The sequence below is a fragment of the Melopsittacus undulatus genome, chromosome 1 (assembly GCF_012275295.1).
Source record: "Melopsittacus undulatus isolate bMelUnd1 chromosome 1, bMelUnd1.mat.Z, whole genome shotgun sequence".
NCBI classification, from domain to species: Eukaryota; Metazoa; Chordata; class Aves; order Psittaciformes; family Psittaculidae; genus Melopsittacus; species Melopsittacus undulatus.
This window is the reverse complement of record NC_047527.1, coordinates 96,321,239-96,341,500: the sequence shown is the minus strand read 5'-3', so window position 1 is coordinate 96,341,500 and position 20,262 is coordinate 96,321,239. Positions and strand designations below refer to the sequence as shown.

At 35.9% G+C, this 20,262-nt stretch overlaps 1 protein-coding gene across 1 annotated transcript in view; it reads left to right on the top strand.

Moving 5' to 3' along the window:
* RECK (reversion inducing cysteine rich protein with kazal motifs) overlaps positions 1 to 20,262 on the top strand; it is a 48,741-nt gene that overhangs the window by 9,853 nt on the left and 18,626 nt on the right. The window contains exons 3-7 of the mRNA XM_034066748.1: positions 1,285 to 1,359; positions 3,283 to 3,319; positions 7,566 to 7,651; positions 10,178 to 10,225; positions 19,867 to 19,900. Of these exons, the coding sequence (XP_033922639.1) occupies positions 1,285 to 1,359; positions 3,283 to 3,319; positions 7,566 to 7,651; positions 10,178 to 10,225; positions 19,867 to 19,900 (280 nt within the window). The remainder of the gene's footprint in view (positions 1 to 1,284; positions 1,360 to 3,282; positions 3,320 to 7,565; positions 7,652 to 10,177; positions 10,226 to 19,866; positions 19,901 to 20,262) is intronic.

Sequence of the window (20,262 nt, the reverse complement as noted above, 5' to 3'; positions counted from 1 at the left end):
TGGTTAAAACCCATCTGAGTGGCAGCTCCACCCTCTAGTATATGAATAGCAGATCCCAGTTTAGGCTCATCTCCATACCCGCTCAGGATTTTTTCTGTCCTGCTCTCCAACTCACTAGTAGAACCTTTTACAGTGTTGGTTTGACTCCTATATTATACCACTTCTGAGTGACCAGCACTTAGACACTGAACTGCTAACTGCTAATCTTTGAGCCCTATTGCTCAAGCAGTTTGTTGTCCACCTTGCAGCCCACCCATCCCATCCATGTTTCACCAGTTTGGCTCTAAAGATAGTGGTGTGCGATCATGCAAAAATCTTTTTAAAGTCAAAGTAGATAACATACAGTGTTTTCCGCTTTTTTTTACTAAACCAGTATTTTAGTTATGGAAAGCTATCAGCATAAATCTGCCCTTGGTATGGCTGTGCAGACTGCTCCCAGTCACCTCCCATTCTTCTTGTGCCTTGACATGCCTTCAGTGAGGATTTGTGCCGTAATCTTCTTGCAGGGTGAGGTTAGGCTGAACAGCCTGTAGTTCTGCAAATTGTCCTTCTCATCTTTCTAATGAATATGAAGTTTGGCTCTTCTTTAGTCATCTGGAACCTCATCCAATCACTATGGTCTTCCAAAAATGCCAGAAAAGCTTCCTTGCGATAACAGTGCCGAGCTTCTCAACATCCTCAGTTGCATCTCATCCAGTCTCATGAGCTTCTGGGTGTTCAGTTTGCTTAGGTGGTGCTTAACTTAATCTTGGTCAGCTGTGGTGTCACAGTTTAAGTCCAGCCCATAACTGAACCCAAGATGTGGGTAGTATTCATGCCCCTGTTAATTTTGGTTGTCTCTTTAACTAGTCTAGGTTTTGTTTCTTTGTTCCACCAAATTTTCTTGTTTCAGGGTTTGTTTTGGAAGGAGTTTAGTTGCTGGAGGTGGTGTACTATGTAGCAGAAGATTAATAAAGAATAGTATAATATTTTGATGTGTGGGACAAAAATCCACTATGTTTTTCACACTACCTGTTCAACAGAAACTCTGAAGTATTGGAGGAGGAAATTCTCATTCACTTCTAAATATAAAAATTCTTTTCTTCATTAAAAAATGCAACATATTTGAAAGAATATAGATACATAAAAGAGACTTAACTTTGCACTGTTCCTATATTATCTGTTAGCCAAAGTTGTGGAAGGGTAGATAGTAGTGTAACTAAAAATCACTGAATCAATTGAAAAAAGTATTGAATGTGTAGTTACAGTCTATGTGGTTTAAGGTGTGGGGTTTTTTCCCAACAGATTTTGTCTTCTAAAAGTGATTCCCGTTTGAAGCACTTACTGCAGCGAGCACCTGAGTATTGCCCAGAATCAATGGTAAGGCTTGCTAGTTTTTAATTAAAGAAACCAAACAATCTTCAGTTTTGCTTGCAAAAGTAAGGTTTTAAAATTACTTGCTTCTATTTACTCACTGAGTTTTGAGCTGGTAGAGCATGTGTGTATGGCTGCAAGCTTTTTCCTTGTTATGAGGACTAGAAGAATTCCCATAATGAGATTTGATCCTTGAAGTAGGAGTTACTTTCATTGTAAGATTGCAACAATTCGGGACTTGACAATTTTTTAGGTGCCCTAGTCGTGTAAGCTAAGAAATACTTTAAAAATCTGACCTATGTTGTAAAAAAAATAGGCTGACACCTAATAAATTGACACTTGGATGTTGATGGCTGGGACTCAAATTAGGTCATATGTTCAGCTTGTGTATGGGACAAAGCTGTAAGGTCTTGTTTGGGCTAAAGCAAGGAGACCCCTCATAGCTGCTCTGAATGGTTTATGGCCATATCTGACAAACTGAATTAATGCTTTTATTGGTTAAGTAAGATATTACTTGGTTAAGTAAGATTATAGTTTTCTAAATATGCTGTAGCATGTCACTAAAAATATAAAAATGAAGCGATCTTCTCCCTGTTTTAGAAATTATCTAATGGGGGAAGAGATAAGCACTGTTACTCAGACTGTAAATTATGAAGTTTATATCTCTTGGCAGCTTAGAATCTCTCAACACATTTGCCCTCAGAAAGGTCTGCTCTTTTCTTGCAATTTTGTTATTTCTAAACAGTATCAATACTGTTTCCAGCTAGCCCAAAACACATACTCAGCTCAAATGGGCAATATGTATAAACAGTAAATCTGAGAATAACAGAATAACATTTTATAAGCAACTTTGAAAGAGTGTCTTTGCTTATAGATCCTTTCCTCCTGTGTGTCAGAAGCATGTTTTTTCAATGTTTTGTTTCTTTCAATCATCAGCTCTAAGGCCTTTGAAAGTTATAGACAGCTATGAGTAGGAGTAAAAGCTGTGACATGAAAACATACTGAAGTGGTGAATAGACTTTGTTTTGGTACTATTACTTTATCTTTTATTCCCTTATAGGGAGAGCAGAATTTATCTGTATGTTAGAGGAGTGCATTTTTAGACGACAGGATTGGAGAGTATCTGAAAGGGGGAAAATGCTTGATACAATGATTTTTTTGTTGTTGTTGTTTTGGTTTTTTTATTTATTTAACTTCCAATTACCGTCTCTATAAATGGCAAGTTTACTGTCCAGTGATTGTTATATTAAATTAACATCACTGGACTGGTAATATTTATAAACTTTTGGAAAAGACATCTAGATATGAAATAGTTAAGAGTTCAATCTAATACCTTGCTCTTTTCAGATACCACCTATCTTCAGAGAGGTGTTAGTTCCAGTGACATTCCACGGATAAGCAGATAGATTATAAATTTAATCAGATGATCTGTTTTCTCAAGCACTGCTTACAGACATTGTTTTGTTTATATTCCTTTGAGTAACATGATGCAAAGGGTATTGCCTGGTGTAAGTAGTACAGTAACTGTCAGCTGAACTAGTAGAAATAGCAGCTTTTTACCCTTTTCTTTTGAGCTGACTTTGACCCTTACTCAAGTGGGAAACCACTGCAGATGCAGAGGAGAACAGTTTTAGATCATTAGATACACATCCATTACAACTTTAGAAAGTTACAGGTAATCACATGATGTTCTACACCTTCAAAAACACTTCTGTTGATTTCATACTCTTTTGATGGCAGCCTTCTCATCAAAGCAAGTGGTACTCCACTTACATCTCATGGCACTTCTTCAAAAAATGTTTAGATGTAATACTTCCAGTAGGATATTTAAAACCCAGGGCAAAAAATGCTAAAGTTGGTGTTTGATGTCTGCTAGAAGTTCTTTTCTTCTCTAGGCTTACTTTTGCTTACTTGCATTTTACTTTTCAGGGAGAAGTATGGGGTTGTATAAATTCTTCTTTGCCAGGTAAGAAATACTAGTTTACTATTGAGTCATGCTGCTTTTTCACCACATGCATGTTTTCTACCACCTGCACCATTTCATGGTAACTTTCATTATGCTTCCATTGTAAGCTGTTTGGTGTCTAGTTTCCTTTAGTATAAACTGAGTTACCTGTGCATTTTCTAACCCTTCTTTTTCTAGTTAGAAAATGTTTAATATGTTTGTATGATTAAACACACGTGCTTCTGTTACACATCCAAGAAATATCAAAGCTTCTTTTCTTCTAAGGTTTTCTCTGGTTTTAGTTTCAGTATGCTTTGGCCTGGATTACTGCAACTTTGCTGTAGATGTAGTATAATTTGGAAGAAAACTGAGTAACAAGGGGAAATAGTAAGAACTAGACAAAGAGTGAAAGAGGTGCAGAGGATCACATCAAGAACCAAATTGCTTGGTACAGATGGATTTAGAAAGTTAAAGCGTAAATCGCAAGGCAGGACTGTTACATTAGAAGGAGAGATCAAGAATAGATTAAACTGGACTTAACTAGTACTATCACATACTATCATGTGTGATTACTAAAAGACTTAGAGTGAAATTAGCATGCTATGGTTGAAAAAGTGGTAGTGAGGAAAGAGGAGGCTGTGACATTTTTATGGCATCTGCTCAGACTCACCCTGACCCTGGCTTCAGAGGCAAGCTGTTGATTCCACTGTACACAAAGAGTTTTGCTGTCTTGTATTTTGGTAGTTTTACTTGACCAATAATATCTTTTGGAGTTGCAGTGCTTCTGTCTCATCTAAAAGTTTCCTTATGACCATACACACATTATACTCTTCAATATACTGCTTACAAAATATGACCGAGGTACCCACCAAGCTATAATTCAGGATGATAACTAGGTTCTGATTTTAGGCTTTATCATTTTCTGTAAGCAGACTGTAGAAGACTTCAGAAAGACAACAAAATTCTGACTTGGGCTTTCTTGCACCCTTCTTGACAAATGCAGGGCTGGAACATGAGAAGCTGAGTTAGTTTTCACTTTCTTCTTTTGCCATCTTTTTGTTTTGCTCCTGCTTCCTTGGGATCACGGTAATAAATGTATCTGAGATTACATTCTAATTTTTCACGTTTATGCAGCTTTTAACCTCTGTTTCTGACTTCAATATTCTTGTGGAGACTGCAATGTAAGTTTATAATAAGAAAGTTGTATGTGTGTTGTAAGTCAGCTTGCTAATGTGATGTGGCTTTTGGAAACTTTCTGGAGATATGGGAGGAGAGTCTGTGTTATGCAACTAGATAATCTTTTATAGTTCATAGATCTGTATTGTACTTCTGTCAGTTAATTTGGTGAATAATCAGAACTATTGACTCGGTTAAATTAATTGTGCACTAAAGGTGTAACATACATTTTAATTAACTTGACTACAAAATTAATTTATAAGTTGCTGTATGAAAGTTGCAATTTAAATCTTTTGAGGATGGGACACCATTTTTTTTGTTAGGAAGCTTGTCTGCTACTCATAAATAACCTGGGGACATGGCCATTTGACAAGATACTAAAGTGTGGCTGAAACTTATCAGCATTCTTATTGGCCAGTATTTGTAGCTTGTTTCATTCTTTTAGCACAGTTCCAGTAAAAGTGTTTCTGAAAACCACAGGCTCTGTATTGCACAAAATATAGATGTTTGATTATTCAATGGTGATTCATTCATGACTATTCAGTGGTGACATTGTCCCTAAAGCTCTACAGCTGTATTTATCATGTGTTTCTCCTGGATATAGCTGGTTATTGCAGCAGAGATTTATGGAAATCTTGTTTTCATACTGCACATTGTATTTCTTTTGGATTTTAGATGGCTTGTACCCTAAAACATCACTCCTACTAAATAAATATTCTACTGAACATACCTGTTTTGCTTGAAAGGAGTTTCTGTATGGCTTCATGTATGAAAGTTGTGCAGAAAAAACTGCTACATTATTTTAGGCCTAAAATAGAATATAGTGAGAAGTTGATTTAGGAATTAACTGTACATATGTATTTTAAGCATACATGTATGACTTCAATGTGGACATGCTTTTACTGCTGGAATTAGTTTAAAATAATGCATCAATTTCTGCATTTTTTTGACATTGATTACAAACTACTGATGTTTGCACAACAGCCATCTCTTTAACACGTTCAAAAAGATGCTCAATCTCTAAAAAAACATAACTTTGTACCCCACTTACTTCTGAAGTAGAGGGTGAGCAGAATTTGCAGTTGTTCATGGCCTTCCCAGTTTCTTTGAACTGGTTTAAATCACTGGCCTACAGTACTTTCAGAAGATCTGAACCACTCAGATGGTACATGAACACTTTCACCTAACAGGATGCAACCTGCAGCCAAAAGCTATTCTTCGCCTTTGCCTCTCTGCTCCCTCAACCCTCTGTGCAATCCTGCTACCTTACATGTGTCAAGCGTGAAGGTTTTAATTTGCATTTTAATAAATGTAACTAATATTTTAATTTGCTAGGGAAATGTGTTAATTTAGTTAAAGATTTTATTCCTTTATAAATTTATTGTTAGTGTTTTCTTAATTTGGTCATCAGAGTGTCATGAAAGCCTCATACTTTTGAGACTTTCTATGCCACCTGTCTTTATAAAGCCAACAAAGTATATTTTAAAGGCAAGTTTGTCCATGATAAATACCTACTAGTGATTGTTTTAAATTCCTTGCAGTGGTTTTTAGTTACTTTTTTCCACCACTCTCTTAGCATTTGTATTTAAGCTCACTGGTCTCATTCCTAGCTCTTTCACTTTCCTTTTTTTAAAGCTTGACTTTCCTGAATAGGTATTGCTACTAGGCTCAAGAGTATTAAGTGATTGATTCTTGTACTTCGTACTTATTATTCCTATGTAAAGGATATCATTTATGCATGTCCTAAAAATATTTTTTTTTAAATATTCATAACAAAAATGAGTGGTTTGTTTGAGCTAAAGAATTCCACCTCCTGCCCTAAGAAAAAAGTATTATAAATTTTCCACAACTGCATAGGTTAAACTTTCCCTTTAATTATTTCCACATTTAAAAAGAAATAGGTACAAGCATGCATTCTTTTACTTGATTTCTGATGTCTTGAAAACATCAGAAGTTCTGTATTTGTGAATAGATTAAGAGGGTGAAACAACTTCGGTGTCATTTTGCTTTTCTGTGTAACTTTATGGTAAGAAATTAGGATAATGGGAATAGTGAAATAAAGGGGGGGGGGAAGAAAAAGGGACATGGGAAACTTTTATTTAAGATAATTCTGGGTATGAAACAGTGTTGTTACAGGGGTCAAACTACAGGGGAAGTGTTGTGGTTTAACCACAGTAGGCTGCTAAGCACTACACAACCACTTGCTTACTCCCCCATCAGTGGGAAAGGGGGAGAATTAAAAGCTTAAAAGTGAGAAAGAAAACTCAGGGATTGAGATAAAGACAGTTTATAATTAAAAAATAGCAGAAAGGGGGGAAAAAAAACAAAACAACAAAACAAACGACCACAACAAAAAAATCTGCAACAGAAAACAATTGCTGGCCACCAATCAACCACTGCCCAGCCAGTCCACAGGGAAGAGCAGCTCCCACCAACCTGCACCCCTGGTTATATTACTGATCATGATGTCTGATAGTCTGGGATATCTCTTGGGTCAGCTGTCCTGGCTGTGTTGCCTTCCAGCTTGTACATCCTGAGGCTGCTCACTGGTGGGGTGATGTGAGAAGCAAGGGACAGCCTTGACTCTGCATAAGCACTGCTCAGTTTCATCACAAATCCAAAACATAGACTCATACCAGCTACTATGAAGAAATTTAACTGCATCCCAACAAAAACCAGTACAGGAAAAAGTGAGAAACGTATTCTGCACTGAAAAATTTTGTAGGAAAATATACTGTTGAAACCAAAAAGAGAATGTGTCTGTGGGAGATGGACTTTAATTTCAGATAAGATAGATCATATTATCAAACTCTTGATACTTCCAGTGAACATATAAAACAGTTTGCATAAAGCATCTCTAAACTCAGTGTATAGAAGTTGCTTCATAACTGCCAAGTTCAGCTCTTTTCTTGCTAAAACTTGGCTTGGAATGACTTCATAAAAGCCAATTAAAGTTAGTCTGTAAATAGGCTTCTTCAATGAGAATAGGATTATCGAATTTTAAAACTAACTGTCTCCTGGGGAGGGGAGGGAAAATGATGGCATAGTTTCTCTTTCTGCTCTCATATGTGCTGTCATCTTCTTTTCAAAGGAGTATTGAAGAAGTCTGATGGGTGGGTTGGTCTAGGTTGCTGTGAGCTAGCTATTGCTGTGGAATGTCGGCAAGCATGTAAACAGGTAAGGCTTTCTCATTGTTTTTCTGTGGTTAATGTCAAATGATGCCATGTTGAATTAATTTCTGTATTACTGTTTATGAACTTCAGCCTTAATGTAATTTTTACATCAAAATTGAATTATCACAGGAACTCCAAAATTACAACATGTGACTATATATTGCCCAGAAGTAATTACTGGTGAGAAATGCTAGCAACCAAATTCCTAACCCCAAAACAAATAATTTATGTTTCTAAAGGGAATTTTTGGTTAAAAAAAAAAAGCAAACGAAAACAAACTGGAAGTTAAGTTTACTGAAAGGAAAGTCTAATTTAAAATTGGGGGGGGGTGAGGCTTGGGAGTATGTATTTTCAACTGTGCTGTAGGACTAGGCTGCTTGCTGTGACTTGATGAGTCTGAAGAAGAAATTTAAATACCTTAGAGTTAGCTGTGCCTTTTTTGTACATTCTGATGACCCATTTACTTACTCAGTAATGAAGATAAGATGAAATGTTACTGTATTTAAGTTCCAGTGTGTGAGCCAGTGACTTGGCTCCAGTCTTGTCTTACCACTACTGCGCTTGGCAAATGGAGATAATCCACTTCCTGTCTGCAAGTAGCAGGCATGTGATTATTGCTGATGTGCTCTAGTTTCTTACTTTGCAGTAATTTATTGAATGAATCAATAAAGATTCTGAAGCTTTCTTTGATTATGCTGAACTTAATTTCTTGACATTTTCTGATCACAATCTCTACATGAAAGTTGTTATTTTAAAATAATACTGAGTGAAAGACAACATGTGGCTGTTTCTAAGCTTTCTTTCTTTGCAGTTTAGTGATGCAACATTGTGGTTACAGCCTCAAATACATTTTTGTGCCTCTTCATAGAGGTTTTAATCATCAAATGGAGCAAAGTTGGTATTAGTCTCAGTATACCACTATTTTGTCCAGTGACAATTGAAGCATAGCATACAAATTTAGTAATGACCTTTTTATTAAAAAATCTGTGAAGCATTTTGTGGTTTTTTTTTTCTTTTTGCCCCCATCCTCTCCCCCCAAAAAATGGCCTGCAACCTAAAAAACATCTTCAGATTCAAAGAGCATATAATTATTTATCATCATCCTTGTAACTCAGTTCTGGAGCACAGATGTATTTAATGTTCAGTGTTGTATCTTGCATATTACCTGTGTAATCTTAATCTTGGACCAGCAGCCTACTGCAAATTGTTGTCATGCAAAAAAATAAAGATGCTACCTTCACCCAAAAGCATATAGTTTAGAATATTTGACAAGAGATGAGCAATGACTACACAAACCGATTAATGTGGAAAAGAGATGAGTAAGCACACTGTACTTTTAGTCTTCTGAAAAGAAGGAACATGTATCTGTTCCCAAATGGAATTCTAACAAGTTTTCAGATTTATTCTAATGTTTAAGTGTTTTCCAGACCTGAAGTCAAGACTTCCACTTAGTGTAGTGTCCTATGAAATCCTGTTAATTTAATCTTATGATTGTTACATCATTTCTCATTATTCTTAGACTCAGCTGTATTTTGGATTGCAGACTCTGCTGTCCGAGAATCTTGGCTGTATTTTGTACATTAGCTGACTCTGGTTGATATATTTCATATGATTTTCATTTGAACTAAAATATAGGTACTTGCCAAACATTAGGGGTTATGGGAACTCTTTGGTTTTTTATTTTGATTCTTGAAACTTTGGAGTTATTTGGAGGCGTTTTGAGGAAGGTGATATGATAGGTCCAAGGTCAGATTTTTATCCTGGTGTTTTTAAATCACTGGAGGCAAAGATACCTAATGTTAGTAATAATAATTTTGAGCGTCTGTCATATGAAAAAGGAACAAGAGATTCTTGACAGAAGAAACTTATCTGTAGTTTGAAGGGAGAATTTCTGCAGCTCAGTTTGACAACAGGAACTGCAGAACTGTATGAGCTATAGATGGAGAAGTGACAGGCATGTAAGTGGTACTGAGCATGCAAAATAGGGAGATGTTTATGCTCAAGTTCTTCCATTTAGTAAATGTTTCCTGTATTCTGCTCTATGTGGTGAAACTTTCATGAAAATAAAGTTGCTTTGTGTGCTTCTGGTATCAACTAACTTGGTGTGGAGATGTGAGGTTTTGGTTTTTAATTTAGTGTAGTGTAGGTGGGGCCGTTAGTGACATTGTTTAGTGTTGAACTTGGCAGTCCTGCAGTAACAGTTGTACTTGATGGTCTTAAACGTTTTTTTTCAATGTAGTTGATTCTGTGATTAATGATCATGGTTTCTGCTTTGTCTTCTTACAGTTTTGAATGTTTTGGTTCTTGAAAAGAAAAATTTAAATAGATCATGAATCATGATTATCACATTTAATATGTTTAATACTTAATGTATAATGTATTAAGTAATATACATAAAAGTATACTGTATTAAACAGTATATTTAATATATAATCACATATACATCCAATATAAAGGTAGAATCATCTTTATTTTGCAAAATGATTATATTATTTTCCACTACAAATACAGAAATGTATCTGTCTTTCAGGCTTCTGCAAAGAATGATGTTATAAAGGTCTGCAGGAAGGAATATGAGGTATGTGTATGTGTGTCTGGATATATATTACTAAGAATCAACTGGTTTACTAAGAATCAACTGGTTTAGAAATTCTGTAAAAAGTATCATGAAAAGAGGGAAAGTCCAGTCGTCTTATATTCGTGTTTCTCATCCAAATCTGAATTACCTCTCTACAGTTTTCGTAAAACTGTAATTGTTTTCTGCAAAAAGTGTCTTTTTTTTTTTTAGGCTTTCATATATCTTAATTTGAGTTAAACTTTAAAAATGAAGACATAAATTCCAAAAAAGTTTGTTTCATGGAAGCTGGCATATGAGTACCTTTCTGCTTCTACAGTCAAAGAGTCAGCTTAAAAGTGACCCTAAAGACATAAACTCAGGAAAGAATAACCTTTTACGTATTCTATCCTCATGTAAATAATATCAAATGAATAGGTTCTGTAACATCAGTGAACCTATTAGTGCTTGCAGTTATTGTTGCTGTTCTGGTCTTCTGTCAGTCATCAGGATGTTTTCAGGAATCTGCCTTTACCTGTATTTTTTAACAGTTTGTAGAAAAGCTGTTCTGCTAGGACTTCTTTTATTTCGATCTGTTTCTTAATTAAAAGTCGGATTCCTCCTCCCCCTTTCATCTTATTTCCTCCTGTCGTGAATTAGGTAGTCCTGCATAAATTCTGATCAACTGTTTGAGATATTGGACAATTCTCTGTTCTCTTGATTTGGGCAAAAGTGTATTAGGTTTCCTGTTTTTCCAGGAAACATTAAATTCCAGTTTTCTCTTTCTTCGGTCCTGTTACCTAAACAATCTACATAGTATTTTCCTAGATTCTTCACTGTTGAATTTACCATAGCTTGTTCTCTTAAAAAAAGAATGAATTTTCATTTTCAGTAGTTCTGTCTCCTTTCATGCTATAATATGCTCTACTAGCAACATCTGTAAGCTTCTCCTCTGTTATGCTGGTCTGTTTCCTTCTTTTTTTCTGGATTTCTGCATTGCTGTAGGAAGTTGACCAATATGGGTTGAAGGAGAACTGGAGAGGAAAGGTAAGAGATTAAAGAATGACAACAAAATGGTGATAGTCATTTATGTTAACTAATTCTTCTCTTTCCAATTTCTATCTGGAATTTTGGAAAGTGAATCCTTCACTCTTATTCAAGAATGATTTTACTGTACAGAACTCTTAACACTTTTTCTGTCTGTGCCAACACTAAAAGAGGAAAGGGAGAAAAGTGATGGAAGAAGTAATCAGTCTTCTGATTGATAAAGAAGGAAAGAACTTCTTAAATGAGATCTTGGAGTAGTAGGTACAGGTATGGTGTTTAGGGATAGAAATTAAGCATCTGACATGATAGATCTTCAGTTATTACAGAATTTTGTATGACAGGTTTTCCTATGTATCAAGGCTTACAGGTACTCATAAAAATAGTACTTAAAATGCTATCGAGAGACCCATTGGTTATATAAAATTCAAGGAAGTTTTGTATAAATAGGAGATTCCAAAAAAAACACTTCTGGAGGGAGTCTGTAGGTAGCTTCTCTGTCTGTGACCTGTACCATACTTTGTATTCAGTTGGGTTGACTGGAGAAGAAACTAACTGGGGAGGGAGTGGTTGGTTAAAACTGAAAAAGGTGACATGAGATCAAAACCAGCCTGTGAATCAGATAAATGCAATATCATACATACTGTATTTGCCTTTGCATTTAAGAATTCACACTTCATTTACTAAAAATGAGGATCCAATTTGAGGATTAGTTTACAATATAGATTACAGCACTTGTTCATCAGCTCTGTTATTGAGATCTTGAATATATAAATACATGACATATAAGTAAAAATTAAATGAATCAAGAATATAAAAGTATAATTCCCATTTTGTAAATGCTCTAGTAGCTTACCAACTTTCATAACTTGCTTAGTATACTTACCTAAGGATTTCCCAGAGGATTTTCACAAGCTTTATACAGTATTTGACTGTACTGTGCATAGTATATTTCTTTAATCCTTTGAGAATGGGAAGCAATTTCACGAGTTACCCTTTAGCTTCCCACTAAGTTAGTGAGCATGAAGAAAAAGGTAAGCCTGCAAGAGTAGGGCATAGTGTTCAGAGCAGTGAAAAAACCCAAACTCCAATCAGGAGGTGTCACAAAGTTTCAAGTTGCTAAGCAGTCTCCCGTTTGTAGGGTAGCAAAATCACTTTAGCATTGATGTGCCAGCTTTTCACAAGGTTAATTGAAGGTGCTTTTACTGCACCTTTATATTTCTGCATTACTTTTACTATAAATATTTATGAAGTTTGATGCTTCTAATTTAGAGATTTTACACATTTCAGAAATTAATCATGTTGTAATAACCCATTCATTTTTGATCGCTGCATTGAAGATTGTGTGTCCTGTTAAATAGTTATCTTCAAATAGCACTGCGTACAGAAACTAAAAAAAACAACAGGACTAGCTCAGTGCTCTTGAGTGTTACTGAAATGTACTCCACTTGCCTTCTTTTGAAATATTTTTATTCTGGTAGTCCTTTTTCCTGTCTTTGGCTTCTCAGGGACTCATTTTGTCATCATTTTTTTTCTCTACTTCTGTGCATCTCAACTCGTATCTTTCACTACTTCTTTCAGCTTTCTGCTATCCTATTCATCTTATTCTAAAAAGAAGGTAGCTGATAGTCAAGGAAGAAAAAAGTGGAGACTGTGTGTGGATTGTATGTAGGATTTACCTATTTTTAAGTTTGGTGTAAAGTTGAGGATAATTTTTTGTTAAAAGACTGCATGGAATACATGCTCAAAGGGGTAACTGAGAATACTTTATAAGCTTAATATAAGCTGTAAATGCTTTATTATTGAAACATCACTATTCTTTCTTCTGTGCATGGAAAGGTAGTACTAAAATTTCCATTAGGTTGCAGCTTATCAGTTTGACAGTGTGCACCTCTCTGCACATTAAGAACTCCAGTTCTTACCTCTGCACATTAAGAACTCCAGTTCTTACCTCATGTATTAAATAAGACATTCAGACTTCTCTGGTTAATTGATATTGAGAGCTTTGCTACAGCTGAGCACTATTAACATCTCCCATGTGGTCAAAATGTAATTGGAAATGGTGCCAGTTACTTAGCTTCTGCTCTGAGAACTGTTTTTGACACACAATAATAAACACTTTTGATGTCCTTGGAGTGCTTACAGGTATTTTTGCTCTCACAGATTTGAGCACTGATTAGCTTAATCTGACTTTGTTTTCTCAGTTTTTACATACCAAAACTTCAAATGCAGTGTCTGCAGCTTAAAGTGCTGTAGAAGGGGTTCAGAAAAACATTCACTGTGCTTCAGTATTGACTTGATTTATCTTCTAGGGTCATAGGATCTTGCTTTATGCTGATGTTTTAGTGAATGCTGGCTACTAATTACCCCTTTTGAAAAATGTGGTCAGCAACTTTTAGCTCCTGTCTACTTGTGTGGGTTACTCAGAGACAGTAGACTATAACTCAAGATTCTCTTTAGGAAAAGCTCACAAAACAGTTTTAATTAACTCCTAAGGAACATGGCTGTATGTGGCCTCTAGAAATACTACTGCTTAATGAATTCAGGGTGGACTCTGACCAAGTACTACACATTGTAGTTAATATTATTCGCATTTTATCCAGTGGTGCTTTTTGTTTCTATTCTCTGCTGTTCAAAGAAGGCTGATGGAACACTCAGTGATCTTGCCAGAATTGAAGTTGCAGTAATTTTGTTCTACCTTACTGTGCAAGTATTATCACTTCCTTTCTGGTTTATGTAACTGAGGATAATTTTAGCCTCAATTAAACAATTGCAGTTGTTAATTACTGCAAGTTTTTTAAGTTCTTAACAGATGTCCACTGTCATTTGAAACTTTGTCTGACCCCACTAAACGTTAGCGTGTTACCTTCTGACTTTACCTTCTGCTGACAAATTTTAAGATTAAATGAAGTCTAGTGTGAGGCGTCCTTGCCCATGGCAGGGGGTTGGAACTAGATGATCTTAAGGTCCTTTGGAAACCTAAATATTCTATGATTCTATGAAGTCAAGGAGAGATTAACAGGACTTTCGTTGCATAGAGTGAAGCATTTTATATCCTAGTGTATTTGTTAACTGTGGTAATACTTATAAATTAAGATGGATAGGATCTGTATTCAAATATTTAATGTGGTTTTAGGTTGCTAAAGGTGACAATACTAAACTTATTTTTCTGCCAAAGTTAGTAGAATACAAGTACCATGATAGTTTTTAGGGAGGAAAACAAACAGTCTTTGATTTTTAACAAAATAATCTTAATTTCTGGTGTGATAACAGCTTCTGTCACTTTTCATTGAAGGCACAGGAGGCAGCCATTTAGGAAAAAATGCTTATAATTTAAAAGCAAGCCTTACAATGCAGAAGACTTACTCCTTTAGAAAAATGTTATGCTTTATTTGTATTTGTGTGCATGCATTTTGGTTTTTGAGCCGTTACCTGCAGCTGATGAGCTCCAAAAAGAGCGAAACCAGTTAGGTCCTGCAGTACTGGCTAAAATCTTTCTTCAAGGAACTTCTGGTGAGGGAAACTGGACAGTGTGCTCTGCTGGATAAATTTCACCTGCCTGTTTTGATTTTCATAACACCAAAGATCTTTGAGACAGTTTTCTTTAAGGCATACACGATTATGTTGCCTGTGTCTGCTTGCCACTTTCCATTCCCTGTTCTTGTAGTCTGTCTCTAATCACCAGTTTTGGCAACATTTGGTTTTTAAAAAAAGAGAAGTCTGAAAGATGAGAATAATGCACAAATAAAAACAGTGTTTTATAGATTTCAGTATTGTCATCTTTGTTCACTTAATATTCTATTCACAAGTTTAAAAATGGGGTATCAGATTCTGTGTAGGTACACCATATTGCCTTTTTATTCTCATTTTCCCAGGTCTCGATGACTTAGTTCTTCCTTTAAAGAGAACCCGCTTGTTTGCTCTTATGGTTTGTTTTTTTGAGTGTGTGTGTTTTGGTTTATTTCGTTTTTTCTTAGGTATATCACTGTTTCATGTTTTGCTTTGTTTTCTCTGTCTTTCTCTTCTGCCAGTTCCCTAGCAGATTCATAAGGTAAGCTTGAGTGGGCAGAAAAGCTGCTAATTTCTTAAACACAGGTGCTACTTCAGTAGAGATGGGCATTAACCCTGTGTTCTGTAATTAAGTTATGGTTAATAATTCAGATCAGACTAACTGCTTAATGCTGTTACAAGCTTTATTTATGAGCAGATGTCTAAGATTCTCTCATGTCTGTTTAGCTACACTCCCCACATATTTTCTGGGAAACTGAACAGTTATCCAGACCTACAGATGGAAAGAGCAAGTCAGCACCCTGACTAGCACTGTATTCTGTGGTGGCTGCAGGTACTGCAATTTCACAAAATACAGGGAGTTGCTTCAACAGCTTGGTGCAGCTGAAGTTTTTCCTGTTCCTTCCTGCAGCTGCCCTTTTGCCGCACACAATCCCTCCCACTGCTAGCCAGACAATATCTGAAAGATTGTTCTGTTCTGTTTCATTTCTCTCCTTTCTGTTCTGTCCTGTTCTATTCAAACTTAGTACTGTATGCTCATTTAAATTCCTAGGAGGAGTTTTCAGCAGGGTTACTGAAAAAAAATCAGGTCATGAGAAGATGCTCAGTGCCAGAGCTCATGTAAAGGCATACACAAGACTATACAACTAGAAACAGGGAGAGAAGAGTCGAAAAAAGGTAGAAATGAGAAGACCACTTCCTCTTAACAGAAACACAAGATTCAGCAATCTGTGGAACTATAGTTTCGAAGTACAGAAAGAAGATTTATTATCTGGTTAGAGCATTCTGCCTGTATAAAATTGGTGTGTAAATTTGCTATAATACAAGATAATTTTGTCTCAACTTGAGCCCATCTATAGAGAAGAAATGCTGGTAGATATAATTTTCTCAATATTCTTCTCTGTTTCATGCATAGTTATAAACTGTGATCTGAGCTAACAGAGCCAGTGACACTGTTATCCCTGAACTGCTTTTTAATAACTTTTTTGTAACTTTCAACTTTTAAGTAACATGACAATTTCTAGCTGAGTTTTTAGCAGCATTACATCATGATTCTAAGTATTGTTTGTACTAACAGAATGGTCCAGTACTTAAATATAACCATGACAGACAGACTTCAGCTTTTTCAGGAGCCTCTACTGTCTCAGTGCATGAATTAATGAAGTTAGTGTTGCCTTCTGCCCGGCTTGTTTTATGTCACCAGAGTGGCTGTGGAGAAGTCTAATTTCAGCAGCTTCTGAGGACAGTCAGTTTTGAATCAGAGCGATGTTGTATATGACAATTACTATTTGATTTTTTTTTTCTGTTTTCGTACATGGAAGTTCCCAGAGAAACCAGGTGGCCATGTTGAAACAGTGACTTTCTGATTATCATTTTCTGGCATCCATAGAGAAGAATATATGGTGCTATAAAAACTGCCTGAGCCTTTAGGCAGCAGGAGAAATCTCTTCTTTATGAATGTAGGATGGTGGTTCTGCCTGCATGTTCTTTTCGTGTAAATTCTCTTGTCTCTCATCAGTGTTACACAGATGAATGAGTGACAGGATTCACTTGGTGGGTAGTAAAGAGGGAGAATCAGAAGCGAATCAGGTTCAAACTTCCTTGGATTGGGAATGTTGCTGCAAATTCATTCTCACTCTTGGAGAAATTATGCAGTATCTGTGCTCTTGGGAGAAAAGATCTAAAATTTGGTAGAGGATATTGGAAGAATGAAAAGTCTGAATTTGTGAGGGTTTGGGCATTGTTTTATGTAAGACAGACTTTTGAATTTTTGTATGAGGCGTTCTCACTAGACCTAGGCTTTCATTCATGATCAGTAAAATCATACATAGCTGGTGTTCATGGGAAATTAACTTACATTTTCAAGTTAGATTTGTGTTTATTCTCATAGGGTCACTTGTCAGTGCCACATCTGCTATGGTTTACCCATGGTTTAAATTAATTTCTGACCATAAATAGAAGAAAGTGATGCTGCTTACTACAGTATCGGGACTGTCCAATTTAAAAACTTGTGTTTGTTAACATACTTCACAATCTAAGAAGATATTACCCAAAAGATATAACTGTGAGACTGTTTAAAACAGGATTATAGCACTATGATTTACATGACATAAAGAGTAACTGGCAAGTTGGAACTTGTGATTTAAATTACAGCATAAAATAAGATCATTAATGGCATGATACAGACTGAAACATCAAGGCTTGGGGCTTTTAAAGTCTAAGTTAAAATGTGAGTCTTCCATCTTTTGGTACAGTAAATAATTCTTTTGGCTCTTCAGATATTTATCAGAACTGTCTATACAGGAATGCTAATTCATTTGATTGCCAGTTCATGTAGGGAGAGCTGTTCTGATCTGATTCTGAAGTGCTCACTCTTAAATGAATAACAGAAAAGAGGATGAAGGTAGCTATGAAAATTAAAACCAGCATTTAAAAAAATCATGGTTTTATTTGGGTATTTACGAAACTTTCATGAGGAAAAGTAAAAATGGGATTGTGGAATTCTCCAGTTATCCAGTGGAATATACGAGTTTCACTTCAATAAAATAAGAAATTGGGTCTCTATAATGTGTACTGATTCAGGTGACAGGATTTGAGATGTCTGATGGTGAGTAGGTAAAGGAAGGGGTAGGTCATGTACTGAAGTTGTCTAGTAGAGATGAGGCTGCCTGTTTGTGCTGCTCTGTGAGGAGAGGTATTCTGTATTCACCCTCCCCTGTTCAGCGTAACCAAAGACAAGCAAGCAGCTCAAAAAGAAAGCCTCAGAATTCAGATGTTGTAGTTACTGGTATTTTTATGAGTTAACCACTTGATTTGATCACTTTGATATTTACTTTGCTTTTCTCTGTAGTCCTACCCAGACTGTAGGGTGGAAAATAAGGATACTGCCAAAACAGATTGACTTACATGATCTCTGAGAAGAAAGCAAGTAGAGAATGTGAATTGAAAAACAAATGCCTGCAGGCTAAACAATCTCTAAGACAAAAGGATAAATAAAACCATCAAGATGATCCCTAACACATTTCTACTTTCATTGCAAAAACGTAACATTTCCATGTGTTTGCAGCAGCATGGATTTTCACAAGAATACCCCAAAGATTCTTGGGTATACTTGTTTCTCTGCAATGCAGTAAATACCAGTAACTAACACAGATGAAGAATCTTGCGAACTACTGAGCCTATGTTACATCTGCATTTTGAGATCTCCTCTTTTTCTCAGGTAGAGGTTGTAACACATCTGATACTTTGCTGTAGTGAAGCAAGGTTTTAATCCTACATTATGTTTGTGAATCAGTATGATGGTGTTTCTGTTTGCTTCCTAGATGCTGTGTAAAATACATATTTGTTTAATGATGGGGATAGGGGAAATAAAGGAGATCAGAAACTTTATGAAGATGGGGATTGTGTTTTGTTACAATGTTAAAGTATTTGGTCACTTGTTATAATCTGGTGTTCTGACAAGTGTGGATGTCAGGCATGCAGGGGCTTCAGATTCTCTTCCCCCATCCCCAATCATATAATTTAAAAGGCTTTGATAATTGGCAACTGCATTTGAAATTTCAACCTCATTGACTTCATCATCTTGAGTCCCAGAAAGCTTATCTGTGATATCTGTTGGGTTTTGGTTTGGTCTTTTTTGTTTGTCTCCTTTCTGGAGACAGGCTGAGTTGGGGTTGTTCAGCTCAACACAATAAGGCTCCAGGAGACCTTACTGTGGCTTTCAGTGTTTAAAGTGGACTTGTAAGAAAGATGGGGAAAGGCTTTTTAGTAGCACCTGTTGTGACAGAACAAAGAGCAGTAGTTTTAAAGTAAAAAAGTGTAGGTTCAGACTATATGAAGAACAAATTTTTTCTGATGAGTGTGACAAAACACTGGATCAGTGTTGAAACCTGGAACGGGTTGCCCAGAGAGGTGGTAGATGTACCATCCCTGGAGATATTCTAGGCCAAGCTGAATGTGGTCCTGAGCAACCTGATCTAGGTAAAGATATCCCTGATCATTGCAGGGGGTTGGACTAGAGGACCTTTGAAGATCCTTTCCAACCAAACTATGTTTATTACTCTGTGGATTAGAGTCCTTTGAAATGAAACAGCAGGTGTATGTATTTCCCTTCTTCAGTCATTTAACATGTTGGCTATACCTCAACTATACTTTTTGGCTGCAGTTTGAAGGAGTTGATAGCATCATTTGGCTTTTAAGGTACATTGTTGTTGAGTTAGTTTGTAGAAATTTACTATTTGTATGTGTTCATCCATCAGAGTTCAGGATTTTTTTTTCCCCCCATATGGAATCTTTGGAATTGTTGTCATTAAAAAGTAACATTTCGGGGCAGTCTGTTATAGCATGCTGTTTATAAGTTAACTCCAGGAAAGTCTTCCTATACACTTGGCTTGAATATTTAACTATTTTACGACAAGTGCACGCAGAACTCAGATGGCCCCTGATGTTCTAATTTCCTACTTTCAGTGATTTTGTATAGTGTTTTTGTTTTAATCCAATCTAATTTGAACAAATAATAACAAAGTTATTAGGTCATTCTAAGAAGTAATTGGATACTTAAATATTTATCTGGAGTTTTCTGGCTTATAACACTATTTTTGTTTTGATTTCAGAATGCTCTCTTTAGTTGTATTAACAGAAATGAAAGTAAGTATGTAATGAATAGTTTGTCTTCTTGTTTTTCTTTTATATCGTTCTGTCCTTTTTTCTCTAAAATGTGGGAAATCACATGGGTTCAGTTCCATAGAAGAACAAACTTCATACATAACTTTCCTTGCTTAAGTGATAAGGGGATTGGGAAATTCATATCATTTATATCAGTTTTTAATTTGTGTTATCTGTATTTGGGTTTTTTCTGTCCTATTTTGATGATTGCTTAGAAGCTCATATTCTCCTTCTGCTTTATTTATTTAATGAGTGTTAAGTGCATAGATGAAGTCCTGCAAGTGTTTTGTTGCCTGTTGTATGGGTATGTAAAATGAAATCAGTGAACTTGAGTTCAAGATGGC